At 43.5% G+C, this 14,425-nt stretch overlaps 1 protein-coding gene across 1 annotated transcript in view; it reads right to left on the reverse strand.

Moving 5' to 3' along the window:
- Positions 1–3,772: 3,772 nt before the first annotated feature.
- LOC137381323 (zinc finger protein 229-like) overlaps positions 3,773–14,425 on the reverse strand; it is a 66,010-nt gene continuing 55,357 nt past the window's right edge. Inside the window, exon 4 of the mRNA XM_068053718.1 lies at positions 3,773–6,602. Within this exon, the coding sequence (XP_067909819.1) occupies positions 5,726–6,602 (877 nt within the window). The 3' untranslated portion in view covers positions 3,773–5,725. The remainder of the gene's footprint in view (positions 6,603–14,425) is intronic.

Consider the following 14,425-nt stretch of genomic DNA (forward strand, 5'->3'; position numbering starts at 1 on the left):
AACTTTAAAAGATTATAATTTAAAAAAACAATTAAGTCTTGCTAAAACAATGACTTACAATTCAATCCACTTTGAAAAATACCCACCAGGACTTACTCACCAGTCAGCTGTGCTCTTTGGAAGTTCTCGGCTCCCCTCACTCTGAGGACAGGTAGGAAATGAAAGGAGCTCCTCACTCTGTCCTCACCGAACTTCCTCAGTCACCGAACTTCCACTATAGCACTCTAATGCAACCCATGTCAGCACTGTAAGATGGTCCACTTTCATCTGCCAGCTATCCGCCCATTCCACCAACTTGTCTATATGCTTTTGTAGTTCTACACTAGCCTCCTCACAGTTCACAATGTTTCCAAGTTTTGTATCATCCGCCAACTTTGAAATTGTGCCCTGTACACCACAGTCTAGGTAATTAATGTATATCAGGAAAAGCAAGGGTCCCTACACTGACCCCTGGTGAACTCCACTCCAAACCTTCCTCCAGCTCGAAAAACATCCATTAACCACTACTCTTTGTTTCCTATCATTCAGCCAATTCTATAGCCATGTTGCTACCATCCCTTTTATTCCCACTTTGCTCACAAGTCTGTTGTGTCACTGTATCAAACACCTTTTGAAAGTCCATGTACACCACATCAAACCTCTGCTACCTCCTCAAAAACTCCAGAAAGTTAGTTAAACATAATTTTCCCTTAAGAAATCCATGCTAGCTTGCTTTAATTAACCCACATTTGTCCACGTGACTATTAATTTTGTCCTGAATTATTCTTTCTAGAAGTTTCCCCACCACCAGAGTTAAACAGACTGGCGCGTAGTTGCTGGGCTTATCTTTACAACCTTTTTTGAACAAGGGTATAACGTTTGGAATCCTCCAGTCCTCTGGCACCATGCCCGAGTCTAAGGAAGACTGAAAAATTATGGCCAGTGCCTCCACAATTTCCACCCTCACTTATCTCCGTACCCTTGGATGCATTTCATCTGGCCTGGGTGCGTTGTCCACTTTTAGTACAGGCAGCCTATCCAATACGTCCTCTTTATCAATTTTAAACTCTTCTAGTGTCTGAATTACCTCCTCTTTCACCATATCCTGGGTTGCATCATCTTCGTCGGTGAAGACAGATGCAAAGTATTCATGTAATATCTCAGCTGTGCCCTCTGCCTCCATATGTAAATCTCCTTTATGGTCCCTGATCAGTTCCACTCTCCTTTTACCACCATTTTACTATTTATATGTCTATAGAAAATGTTGGGATTCCCTTTAATGTTAGCTGCCAATCTCTTTCCATGCTCTCGCTTTGCTTCTCTTATTTTCTTTTTCACTTCACTCTGGACCTGCTCCAATTTATTCACCCCAGCTCTGTTCTTACCCCACTGAAGTTGGCTTTCCCTCAGCTGATTATTCTTATTCACATTATATTCCATCTGCCATATTCTTGCCCATCCACTTAGCCTGTCCAAATTCCTGAAGCCTCCTTGCATCCTCCTCACAACTTACATTCCCACCTAGTTTTGTGTCATCAGCAAATTTCGAAATTTCGGTATCCACATGCAAGTCATTTATATAGATTGATAACAGCTCTGATCCCAGCACTGATCCTTGCACTAACCCACTAGTAACAACCTGCCATCCTGAGAATGGCCTGTTTGTTCCTACTCTCTGTTTTCTGTCCATTAACCAAATCTCAATCCATAACCATTACCCCCAATCCCATGTGCTCTAATTTTGTTTACTAACCCCCTGTGTGGGAACATATCAAACATCTTCTGAAAATCCAAATACACTTGATCTACTGGTTCTCCTTTATCTAGCTACAAGCAACATCCTCAAAAAATTCCAGCAGGTTTGTCAAACAAGATTTCCCTTTCGTAAATCCATGCTGACTCTGCCCAATCATATCATTATTTTCTAAGTGTCTAGTCATCATACCCTCTATAATAGATTCTAACATTTTCCCCACTACTGACATCAAAGTAACAGTTCTGTAGTTCCCTATTTTCTATTTACATTTGCTACTTTCCAGTTTGCAGGGACTTTTCCAGAATCTACAGAATTTTGAAAGATAACCACCAATGTATCCACTATCTCTATAGCCACTTCCTTCAACACTCCGAGATGTATCTCATCTGGTGCAGGGGATTTATCAACTTTCAACACAGTTAATTTTTCGAGTATTACCTCTTTATTAATACTAATTTCTTTCAGTTCCTCATATTCACAAGTTCCTTGGTTCCCTAGTATTTCTGGGAGATTTTCTGTATCTTTCTCACTGAAGACAGACACAAAGTAATTGTTTAGTTTCTTCGCCATTTCCCTATTCTGCATTACAAATTTTCCTGTCTCCGTCTGTAATGGACTCACATTTGTCCTAGCTAATCTTTTCCTTTTCACATACCTAAAAGAAGCTTTTACAGTCTGCCTTTAAGTTTCTTGCTAGCTTGCATTCATATTCTTTTTTCCCTTTCTCAGTTTTTGGTCATCCTTTGCTGGATTCTAAATTGCTCCCAATTCTTAAGCTTAGCACTTTTTCTGGCAATCTTGTAAGCCACTTCCTTTGAGCTAATGCAATCTTTAAGCCACGGTTGATTCATCTTTCCTGTTGGGTTTTTGTGTCTCAGAGGAATGCATATTTTTGTAGACCATGTAATACTTCTTTAAATACTAGCCATTGCCTGTCTGTCAAATCTTTTAATGTATTTTCCCAAACCACCAGAGCCAACTTGCCCCTCATACCTTCATAGTTTCCTTTGTTCAGATTTAAGACCCTAGCTTCAGAGTGAACTATATCACTTTCAAATTTAATGTAAACTTCTATCTTATTATGGTCACTATTTCCCAAAGGCTCTTTTACAGCAAGGTTATTAATTTGCCCTTTCTCATCACGTAATATTAAATCTAAAATAGCCTGATCCCTAGTTGGTTCTTCAACCTACTGCTCCAGAAACCCATCTCGTACACATTCCAGGAATTCATCCTCCACAGCCTTAGTGATTAGGTTTACCCAGTCTATATGTAAATTAAATTAATCCATTACTACTGAATTATTCATGTTACATGCATCTCTAACTTTCTGATTTATACCATGCCCAACATTACCACTACTGTTTCCAGGTCATGTATCCTGCCATCTGTCACTAATATAAATAGGGAATTCCTAGAAACACTCTGCAGATTCTTCTTTATCTGGATCTTAAATGACTGTTGTAAAATTGTACCAGCAGTTACCACGCAGAATTTAACCAATTTACTTTCAATGAGTTGATGCCTGCCTTAAAATCATCGACTCAGGACTATCACACAAACATGCTAAAGTTTTGTAAAATAATTACCTCCGTGATTTTCAGACTGGAAACTTAAACCTGCCATTTCACTTTCAGTCAGGAACAGATCACAGTCGTACACCAATCTCTGATTTGACAGCATGTTTCCAGCATTCGCTGTTGCTCTTCCTAAACACTGTTGTAATGGACCCTTTTGTTCTATGCTCAGGAGCTCTGAACCATGGAAAAAAGCCGCTGGGACACATTTCATTCAGGCCTCAGGATGAACCCGCACGGGGACTTTGCTGTCAGTGAAGAGAGACGAGAAAGACCAAAGTGCCATTTGTCCCTCTCAGTGTGACTCTGAAGGACTGTGTCTGGGCTGAAGTTCTGTTCCTGCCGTACGATCCTCCCCAGATTGTCCTTTCTGAGCTCCAGCCAGGTGATTCAAAACACTCAGGTCGTAAAGACAAAAAAGTGTTTAAAACAAAGCTGATTTATTTGACATTTATCCAGAATATTAAACTCCAGCTGAGTTATACAGTTATTAATATTGGCAGAAACAAACCCCAACTGTCAGAATAGAAACATAGAAAATTTACAGCACAGAAGGAGGCCATTCAGCCCATTATGTCTGTGCCAGCTGAAAAAGATGTATCCAGCTTAATTCCACTTTCCAGTTGTTAATACCTCGAAGAGCTCGTTCACGTGAAAAATATGAGATGTGAACCCCCAGACCAATTTAACAAATTACACAAGATTTCACTTTTTACGTCTTTTATTATAACAACTAAGCTAAAAGAAATCCCCAATTAACTAAATAGCATTTTGTAATTTGGGGTATTGGCTATTTACAATCAAAGGTATTTTCTTTACTCATTTAACACTTGAATATCTCACACCACAATTATATGTTACACAGTCCTCTGATGACAAAATGGTTTGCCGTTAAAAGTCCCAAATTCCTCCCGGTTGCAATGGGCTGGATTTCTCAGACTTTTCAAAAAACCAATATTTTCCTTTGCTCACTTCTCCAAGCATATCTGGACATCCGTGGATAATGCGATTTCCGGTGATCCTGTGGGCTCTTTACTCCTATGCAAACAATGACTCTTTAAAAAAAAAACAGGTTCAAGTTTCTACAGCCTTTCGCTGTATACCTTCAGAGAGCAGGCGTTCACTCTCTCTCTCCCTCCAGCTGCCTCTGCTGGGTGCCTTCTCTTAAAGCTTCACCCGATGGGTTTCCTTACAGCCTGCTTGAGGCCACAATGTAATGGCTCATTCTTTACAGCCTGTTTTTCTAAAGAAATTTCGCTGGCCCTAGAATTCAATAGTTTATTATTCTTCTCCAAAATGCAAAAGAGCTGAAGTCTAGTTTCACAAAGCTATTCAGCCTTTCCATTGCCCCCAGATGGCTCGTTTGCATGTTCTCAATGGCTGATTCCTTGTTTTACAACCCAAAGGTTCGGGACGATGAAATCCATTGCTCTTCAGGTGTTAGTGCTGTAGTCTCTGCTCTTCAGAAAACGATCTTTGATCTGTTAGGAACATAGGAGCAGGAGTAGGCCATTCAGACCATCGAGCCTGCCCCGCCATTCAATATGATCACTTCAATGCCTTTTTCCCACACAATCCCCATATCCCATTATGACATTTACATTTAGAAATCTATCAATCTCTGCTTTAGACATACTCAATGACTGAGCTTCCACAGCTCTCTGGGGTAGAGAATTCCAAAGATTCACAACCCTCTGAGTAAAGAAATTTCTCCTCATCTCTGTCCTAAGTGGCTTCCCCCTTATTTTGAAATTGCATCCCCTGGTTCTAAACTCCCCAACTAGGGGAAACATTTTAGCTGCATCTACCCTGTCTATCCTTTTAAGTATTTTGTAGGTTTCAATGAGATCACCTCTCATTCTTCAAAACTCTAGAGAATACAGGCCCAGTTTCCCCAATCTCACTTCATAGGACAGTCCCGCCATCCTTGGAACAAGTCTGGTGAATCTTTGTTGCACTCCCTCTATGGCAATAATATCCTTCCTAAGGTAAGGGGACCAAAACTGCACACAGTACTCCAAGTGCAGTGCAACCAAGGTTCTATACAGCGGTTCTCTCTGTCGTCCTGGTAACCTTTTGCAGAGTGGAGGTGAGGTCAGCTGACCTCCTGAATTCCATCTTCAACTTTAAAAAAAAAAATCACAATCTATAAAACATAATCATGTTGCAAGGTCCAGCGTTCCTAACACCAGTTCACATCAACAGAAACAAACCATGACTGTGGCTCAGTTGGTACCATTGTCGTCTCTCAGTCAGAAGGTTGTGGGTTCAAGTCCCAACCTGGAGAGCCTGCTGTGTGTTTCTTACATGACTACAGTGATTATACTTAATTGGCTGTAAAGCACTTTGGCGTGGCCTGATATCATGGAAGGTGCTGTATATGTGAAGATCTTTCTTAAACTGTCAGAACAGTTCAGTCCTCGATGTGATTAACAGCAGAATCCAACACCTGCAGTCGCTTGTGAACTCGCTGGTGTCTCAGCAGGTCGGATGATTGAGCAAATCCCTTTCCACACATAGAACAGGTGAATGGCCTCTCCCCAGTGTGAACTCGCTTGTGTCTCAGCAGGCTGAATGAATCAGTAAATCTCTTCCCACACAAGGAGCAGGTGAACGGCCTCTCCCCAGTGTGAATTCGCTCGTGTGTTAGCAGGTTGAATGACTGACTGAATCCCTTCCCACACACAGAGCATGTGAATGGCCTCTCTCCAGTGTGAACTCTCTGGTGTAACAGTAGGTGTGCGAACTGCGCAAATTCCTTCCCACACTCAGGGCAAGTGAATGGCCTCTCCCCAGTGTGAACTCGCTGGTGTGCCAACAGGGTGGATGAATGGGTGAATCCCTTCCCGCACAGGGAGCAGGTGAACGTCCATTCCCCAGTGTGAACTCGCTGGTGTGCATAGAGGCTGGATGACTGAGTGAATCCCTTCCCACACTTGGAGCAGGTGAATAGTCGTTCCCCAGTATGAACTCTCCGGTGTCTCCAGAGGGCGGATGACTGAGTGAATCCCTTCCCACACATGGAGCAGGTGAATGGCCTCTCCCCAGTGTGAACTCGCTGGTGTTTATAGAGGCTGGATGAACAGGTGAATCCCTTTCCACACTCAGAGCAGGTAAACGGTCGCTCCCCAGTGTGAACTCTCTGGTGTGTCCGCAGGTCGGATAACTGAGTGAATCCCTTCCCACACATGGAGCAGGTGAATGGCCTTTCCCCAGTGTGAACTCGCTGGTGTGTCCGCAGGCCAGATGACTGAGTGAATCCCTTCCCACACACAGAGCAGGAGAATGGCCTATCCCCGTTGTGACTGCGTTGATGAGTTTCCAGCTGGGATGGGTAATTGAATCGCTTCCCACAGTCCCCACATTTCCACAGTTTCTCCATGGTGCGGGTGTCCTTGTGTCTCTCAGTTTGGATGATCTGTTGAAGCCTCGTCCACACACAGAAATACGTCTATGATTTCTCCCCCTTGCAAATGGTGTGATGTTTTTTCAGGTTGTGTAACTGGTTAAAGCTCTTTCCACAGTCAGTCACTGGAACACGCTCACTCGGGTGTGTTTGTCTCGGTGCTTTTCCAGTCACACTGATGTTTGAAATATTTTTGCACAGACAGAATAGACAAATATTTCTCCTTCCACATCGATGATATTCAGGTCCTGATGAATCGAGTCAGATCTTGATGTGATATTTGGTTTCGGTTTCCTGTCTGCAAATCCTCCCCTTCAAATAGCCTGTAAAAGGTGTTTACAACAGTCATCACTGTCCGTACAGGGTAGAAATTCAGAGCAGACAATTCTAGTTTCTGTGGAACATTCTTTTCTCTCTTGCTCCCCGCAAACAAGTGGCCCATTCAAACTAGAAGAAGCCAAAATAAGCAACAAAGTCCCGACAAAAGCAAAAGGAATATAAGCAAAATACTGCGGATGCTGGAAATCCGAAATAAAAACAGAAAGTGCTGGAAATACTCAGCAGGTCTGGCAGAATCTGTGGAGAGAGAAGCAGAGTTAACGTTTCAGGTCGATGACCTTTCATCTGAACTGGCAAAGGTGAGAAATGTAATAGGTTTTGAGTAAGTGAAAGGTGAAGGGGGGGTGGTGGGGAAGATGAACAAAAGGGAAGGTCTGTGATAGGGCAGAGGGTGGGAGAGATTAAATGACAAAGATGTCATGGAGCAAAAGTTTTAAAGGGAGTGCTCACAGTTCTAGTAAAAGACAAAGCATTTGTCCAGGGAGTGTTAATGGCAGAATAATGAACAGATCTGTCCAAAAGCAAAAACCATGAAAAACAAGTTTCAAACTGTCACGATTTTTAAAAAAAATCAAAATGGGGTTTATGGTCTGAAATGTTTGAAATCAATGTCGAGTCCAGAAGGCTGTAAAGTGCCTAAAGCAAAGGGAACCTTCCTAATGAAGCCAGTGTCTGTGAGACACTCTGTACCTTGAGGTGCTCACCAGACGCAGAAGGTATCAAGTGTGCTTTTTCTCCAGGGCTACCTGGGCACAGACAAGATCACAGAAGAGAGGCCAGCGGCCAGAGTGACCCCCATCCTGGCCCCCGCACATCCTGGACCTCCACATTGCTGTGTTGACCAGGCCCAAAAGCAGGTCTAGGAGAAGATACTCGAACTTATCCACCCCCTCCACACCAAGCTACCAAGGAGCATAGGGCTAAAGTGTAACAAAAAGATTAGCAGCAGCCCGTTCAGGTAACTATACAGGGGCTATAACCTCTCACATTGAATATATACATAGACTCCTCTCGGCTGCAAACATCATTTGTAGCCTGAGAGGGTGAAGCTGCTTAAAACCCGTTGTACAATTTGCTCCATATCTCCGACACTAGGATCCGGTTGCAAACTGAGACCTTGAAGACCTGCCCATTTTCTGGGCCCTCACCAAGATGGCCACACATGTGCCCTTACCAACATGGCGGTCAGCATCCCAGCTCATCCGGGCCTGTCACCTTGGGGTAAATACGGGGCCTGTGGCCACTTATTCGGGGCCTCAAGCCTACCCCAAGTGTTTTATGAAGTTGCCCAGCCCACCCACGGCTCCAGTTCCTCCCCTGCGCCCACAATCTGTTCCCGTTCCTCCTCAGTCCGTCAGTGATTTTGGTTCCCAGATATTCCTGGTTTCCCTTCAATGGGAGATTTTAGACCCTCCTTTGAATTTATTATTCGCTTCAAACTGGGCCTGTCAACGGGAGTAGACCCGCAGCTGCTGCCCCACTCGGTGCAAACTCGGGACCGGGAGCTTCTTATTCGAGGCTTGCGGCCTACACCAGGTGTTTCTGAAGCCTCCCCACCCACCCGCCTGCTCTCACCAGTTGCAAAAGTGTCCCCAGCACTCACACAGCTCCAATCACAGTAACACTGCGCATGCTCCCGATACAGGCCAGCACTGCGCCTCCACGCTAGGCTCCTGTCGACTGAATAGGGCATATTCAATTAATAAAAGCAAAATACTGCGGATGCTGGAAATCTGAAATATAAACAAGAAATGCTGGAACCACTCATTGTGGTTCACTGTGGAAAGAGAAGCAGAGTTAACATTTCGGGTCACTGACCCTTCTTCGGAACTAGCAAATATTAGAAATGTCAAAGGTTATAAGCAAGTGAGGGGGGGGGGCAAGAGATAACAAAGGAGAAGGTGCAGATTGGACAAGGCCACAGAATAGCTGACCAAAAGGTCATGGAGCAAAGGCAAACAATATGTTAATGGTGTGTTGAAAGACAAAGCATTAGTACAGATAGGGTTTTAACGGACTGAAGATTGAACAGCAGCAAGTACAAATATGAAAAAAAAAACAGTGGGTAAGCAAACTTAACAAACTAAGATGAAATGAAATAAACAAAAAAAAATTGCATAAAATGTAAAAAAGAAAAAATAACTAAAAATAAAAGTAAAATGGGGGTCCGTCATGCTCTGAAATTATTGAACTCAATGTTCAGTCCGGCAGGCTGTAGTGTACCTAATCGGTAAATGAGATGCTGATCCTCAAGCTTGCGTTGATGTTCACTGGAACACTGCAGCAAGCCCAGGATAGAGATGTGAGCATGAGAGCAGGGGGGAGTGTTGAAATGGCAAGCAACCGGAAGCTCAGGGCCCTGCTTGCGGACTGAGCAGAGGTGTTCCGCAAAGCGGTCACCCAGTCTGCGTTTGGTCTCCCCAATGTAGAGGAGACCACATTGTGAGCAGCGAATACAGTATACTACATTGAAAGAAGTACAAGTAAATCGCTGCTTCACCTGAAAGGAGTGTTTGGGGCCTGGGATAGTGAGGAGAGAAGAGGTAAATGGGCAGGTATTACATCTCCTGCGATTACAGGGGAAGGTGCCATGGGACGGGGACGAGGTGGTGGGGGTGGGGGTAATGGAGGAGTGGACCAGGGTGTCGCGGAGGGAACGATCCCTTCGGAATGCTGCCAGGGGAAGGGAGGGGAAGATGCGTTTGGTAGTGGCATCACACTGGAGGTGACGAAAATGGCGGAGGATGATCCTTTGGATATGGAGGCTGATGGGGTGGAAAGTGAGGACAAGGGGAACCCTCTCACGGTTCTGGGAGGGAGGGGAAGGGGTGAGGGTAGAGATGCGGGAAATGGGCCGGACACGGTTGAGGGCCCTGTCAACAACAGTGGGGGGAATCCTCGGTTGAGGAAAAAGGAGGTCATATCAGAAGCACCGTCGTGGAAGGTAGCATCATCAGAGCAGATGCATCCTTTCCCCTGTCAGCATTCCAAAGGGATCGTTCCCTCCGCGACACTTTGGATATACTTGCCTGAGAGAGAGTACAACAAAGGCTCTCTAGCCTGATTCTATGATTGCCCTATGAGGAGAGATTAAGTTGAAGAGGCCTATATTTCTTCCAGTTTGATGAATTTGAGATGATGTATTGAAATGTATAAAATTCTTTAGCGGCTTGAAAGTAGATGCTGGGAAGATGTTTCCCCTGGCTGGTGTGTCTTGAACGAGCTCACAATCTCACAATAAGAGTTTAGTCATTTCGGGTTTTGTTTTAAATTCTTTCGTGGGATGTGGGCTACTCTGGCCAGGCCAGTATTTGTTGCACATCCCTAATTGCCCTTGGGAAGATTGTGCTGAGACAATATAAGATTTGTTTTCACTTAAAGGATTGAAATACTCTACCCCAGTGGGCAGTGGATGTTCAGACATTCAGTATAGTCAACACAGAGATTGATAGATTCTTGGTTACTAAGGGAGTCAAAGAATATGGAGACAGTGCAGGAGGATGGTGCTGAGGTAGAAGATCCACCATACTCTTATTGAGTGGTGCAGCAGACACAAAGGGATGTGTAGCCTACTCCTGCACCTATTTATGTTCTTATGTTCCTCTCCTGAAGGTGCTGACTCTGGCTGGGATACAGAGAAAATCTCCGTCTACACTATCCCATCAAACACTCTCAGGGCAGGTCCAACACAGAATTGGCTGGAGAGTTTGGAGTACTTCCTAAGTGCAATCAGGCGAAACAGCTGCACCTGTGCAGACTGGTGGAGTTACCACTGGAGAGGAGAGAAGTGAGAGATTTACAAATACAAGTGTGGAACTGTTAATATTTAGTGGTCAGAAAAGAGGACCTGCAAGTTATTTTGAAGTGGTGGGTGTTGGAGCACCGGAGAACTGTTTTTGTTTGGACTGTTGGGGGAGGGAGGAGACGCTGGAAGTTCCAGGGGTGGGACTGCCAAATTCTATAGGGAGCCCCGGTATTCGAGATGTGCTCTCCCCCAATGCCCTGTATAACTGAAGCATAACATTCTTACTTTTATTTTCAATTCTTCTCGTAATAAAGGATAGCATTCCATTCGCCTTCTTTGTAACCTGCTGTACCTGCATACTAACCTTTTGTGACTCCTGCACTAGAACACCTAGATCCCTCTGCACCTCGGAATTCTGCTGATGTTCTCCATTTAAATAATACTCTGCTTTTTTATTCTTCCTGCCAAAGTGAACAACTTAACATTTTCCCACATTATACTCCATCTCCCAGATTTTTGCCCACTCACTCAACCTAACTATGTCGGTCTGCAACCTCCTTATGTCCTCTTCACAACATACTTTCCTACCTATCTTTGTGTCATCTGCAAATTTAGCAACCATCTAAGTCATTGATATAAATTGTAAAAAGTTGAGGCCCCAGCAGAGACACCTGTGGGACTCCACTCCTCACATCCTGCCAATCAGAAAAGGACACATTTATGCATACTCTCTGTTTTCTGACAGCCAGCCAATCTTCTATCAAACGCCATTAAAGTGCTATTGAATTGGGGTTAACTGAAAATTTCAAAACTAAGATTGATGTACTTTTTTCAGCAGGGTATTTAAGAGAACCAAGCTAGCTAAGTGAAGTTAATATACAGATCATCCATGATCTAATTGAATGACATGGCAGAAGCTGAATGGTCTACTCTTGTTCTAATGTTTCTTCCTATGAGCCAGCAACTTCAGGAGAGGAGAGGCAACTGTCAATGTAGAACTAAACCCAGCCAGAGACAGTACCATCAGGGGAGGAGTGAAAACAGAACCAGTGAGTGTAAAACTGAACCCAGCTTGAGCGAGCACTTTCACGGGAAGGAGACAGAGGGGAATCAATGAGTGTTGAGTTGAATGAAGCAGAGAGGAAAAATATTTGTTGTTCTGTTAGTGGAATAAGAGTTCAAATGTCAGTGTGACTAGAATAGCACTGAGAAACACACTCCCGAGTGAGAGGGTTTCAATACACTGACTGTGGAAAGAGCTTTAATCAGTTTCACAGCCTGAAAAAAAAATCGTACCATTCACAGTGGGGAGAAACTGCATGTATTCTGTGTGTGGACAAGGCTTCAACTGATTGTCCAACCTGGAGAGACACAAGGACACCTGCACCATGGAGAAACTGGAAATATGGCAACTGTGGGAAGGGATTCAATTAGTCGTCCCAGCTGGAAATTCATTGATGCACTCACGCTGGAGAGAGGCCGTTCACCTGCTCCATGTGTGGGAAGGGATTCAAACAGTCCTCCCACCTGCTCACACCAGTATCTTCACAGTGGAGGAGGCCATTTAAATGTTCCATGCACAGGAAGAGCTTTAGTGATTCACGTTAATTGCTGAGACATCAGCGGGTTTACATGTAATTCCAGGGATTGGATTCTGTTTTTATTAATGTTAATAATATCAAGAACTGTTTCATATTCTGGATAAATGTTAACTAAAGCAAATGGTAATGGGTCAGTTTCAGATTGGCACTGAAAAGGCTAAGCAGTAATTTATAAAAGTTTAGCTTAACCTCCTTGTTCTTGTACTCAATACCTCTATTCATAAAGGCCAAATTCCTGTATTTTTTTTTTTAACAGCCTTGTCCTGCCTCCTAGGAAGACTTGTGTATGTGCACCCTCAGGTTTATCTGTTCCGGCATTCCCATTCCATTAAAATTCTAACATTTAGGTAATATTGTCTCTCCTAATTCTTGCTACCAAACTGCATCATGTTACACTTCTCTGAATTAAATTTCATCTTCCATATATTGCACTCTTTTCCAGCCTGTAGAGGTTCTCCTAAAGTCTGTTACTATCCTCCTCACAGAATATTACATTTATCAGTTTTGCATCATCTGCAAACTTTGAAATGATGTCCTCCTACACCGAAGTACAGGTTATTATTATATATCCAAAGGAGCTGTGGGCCTAATACCAAACCCTGTTGAACGCCGCTTTATACTTCCTCACAGTCTGAAGACTGTGCTCTCTGCTTTCTATTTTCAGCTGATTTTGTATCCATACTGTCACTGCCTCTTTAATCCAATAGGATTCAACATTTTAAAAAGTTTATTCTATGGCTCTTTATCAAACACATTTTAAAAATCCACATATGCATCAATCACACTACCTTCATTAACCCTTTCTGTTATTTCATCGAAGTACTCTATCAAATTTGTCAGGCACAATTTCCCTTTCATAAATCTATGTTGGCTGTCATTTATTAACACATGTTTTTCCAAGTGACAATTAATTTTGTCCTGAATTTTGCTCAATACAATGTTTCCTGCCATCAACATTAGTCTGTATTGCCGGATTTAACCCCTTCACCCTTTTATTGTACATTTGCATAACATTTACTCCAGAGTTCTGGCAACCCTTGTGTATCCAAGGAATGTTGATAAATTGTGGCCAGAGATTCTGATATTTCCACCCTTACTGCCTTCAACTTCCTAAGATCCATCTCATCTGGGCCATCCCATTAGGTGACTTTTCCACTTTGTGCACTGCCAAACTATTTACCTATTTTTATCCTAACTCTTTGTTCTACCCCTTCTGCTTTTCTGTGATATTGGCTGGTTTCTCTGCTGTTGTGAAGACATATTCAAATTAATCACATATTGTTTGAATTTGATGTAAACATTTCATGAATTTACGTTTTAAGTCAATGGGTGGTCGACAACAAATTATCATCAATTATATAATTATCTGGCATTTTTAATGAATTTGTATTTCCACCAACAAATATGCCCCTCTCCAATGACTGCACCTTGATGTGCGGGGAGGAACTACATGACCCTAAAAATATTGTTCCAGGAATTCACCGAAAAAAATAAAGCATTTACGTTCATGAAGGAAAACGGCACAGATTTGGTGGTCAAAGGTGTTTTCCCGCAGAAACGTTCCCACGAAGGATAGGTGGTATGGCACAGTCCAACTGGATGGAGCGTTCTGTGGCATGCGACCAGACTCATCCTTTGTAACACTGGGGACAGATAAAACCTCAGCACGTAGTGATACTTGGTGTTTGCGTACTGGGGCTCTATGCACAGCTTGATGCAGCTGCACACGAAAGTGGTCGTCAGGATGAGGGCGATGTTGGGTAAATTTTTTTCCAGAGGTTTGAACATCGTGTCCCTCTGGACCCAGTCCACTTTAGATCTCCAGATAAAGCGAAAAATAGCTCAGGTGACCGCCACGGCGCAGGAATGGGATATGGGCCCGACTTGTGCCACATACAGTAACAACGTGAGTGCCTCGCACCTGATGACCAGGTTCTTCCCCACAATGGAGAGAGATTGCTGCTCCCACATGCTCAGTTTATGGTGTACCCTGGCTATTCACTCCTTCCAGGTTTTGGTGCA

This window comes from Heterodontus francisci, chromosome 22 (assembly GCF_036365525.1).
Source record: "Heterodontus francisci isolate sHetFra1 chromosome 22, sHetFra1.hap1, whole genome shotgun sequence".
NCBI classification, from domain to species: domain Eukaryota; kingdom Metazoa; phylum Chordata; class Chondrichthyes; order Heterodontiformes; family Heterodontidae; genus Heterodontus; species Heterodontus francisci.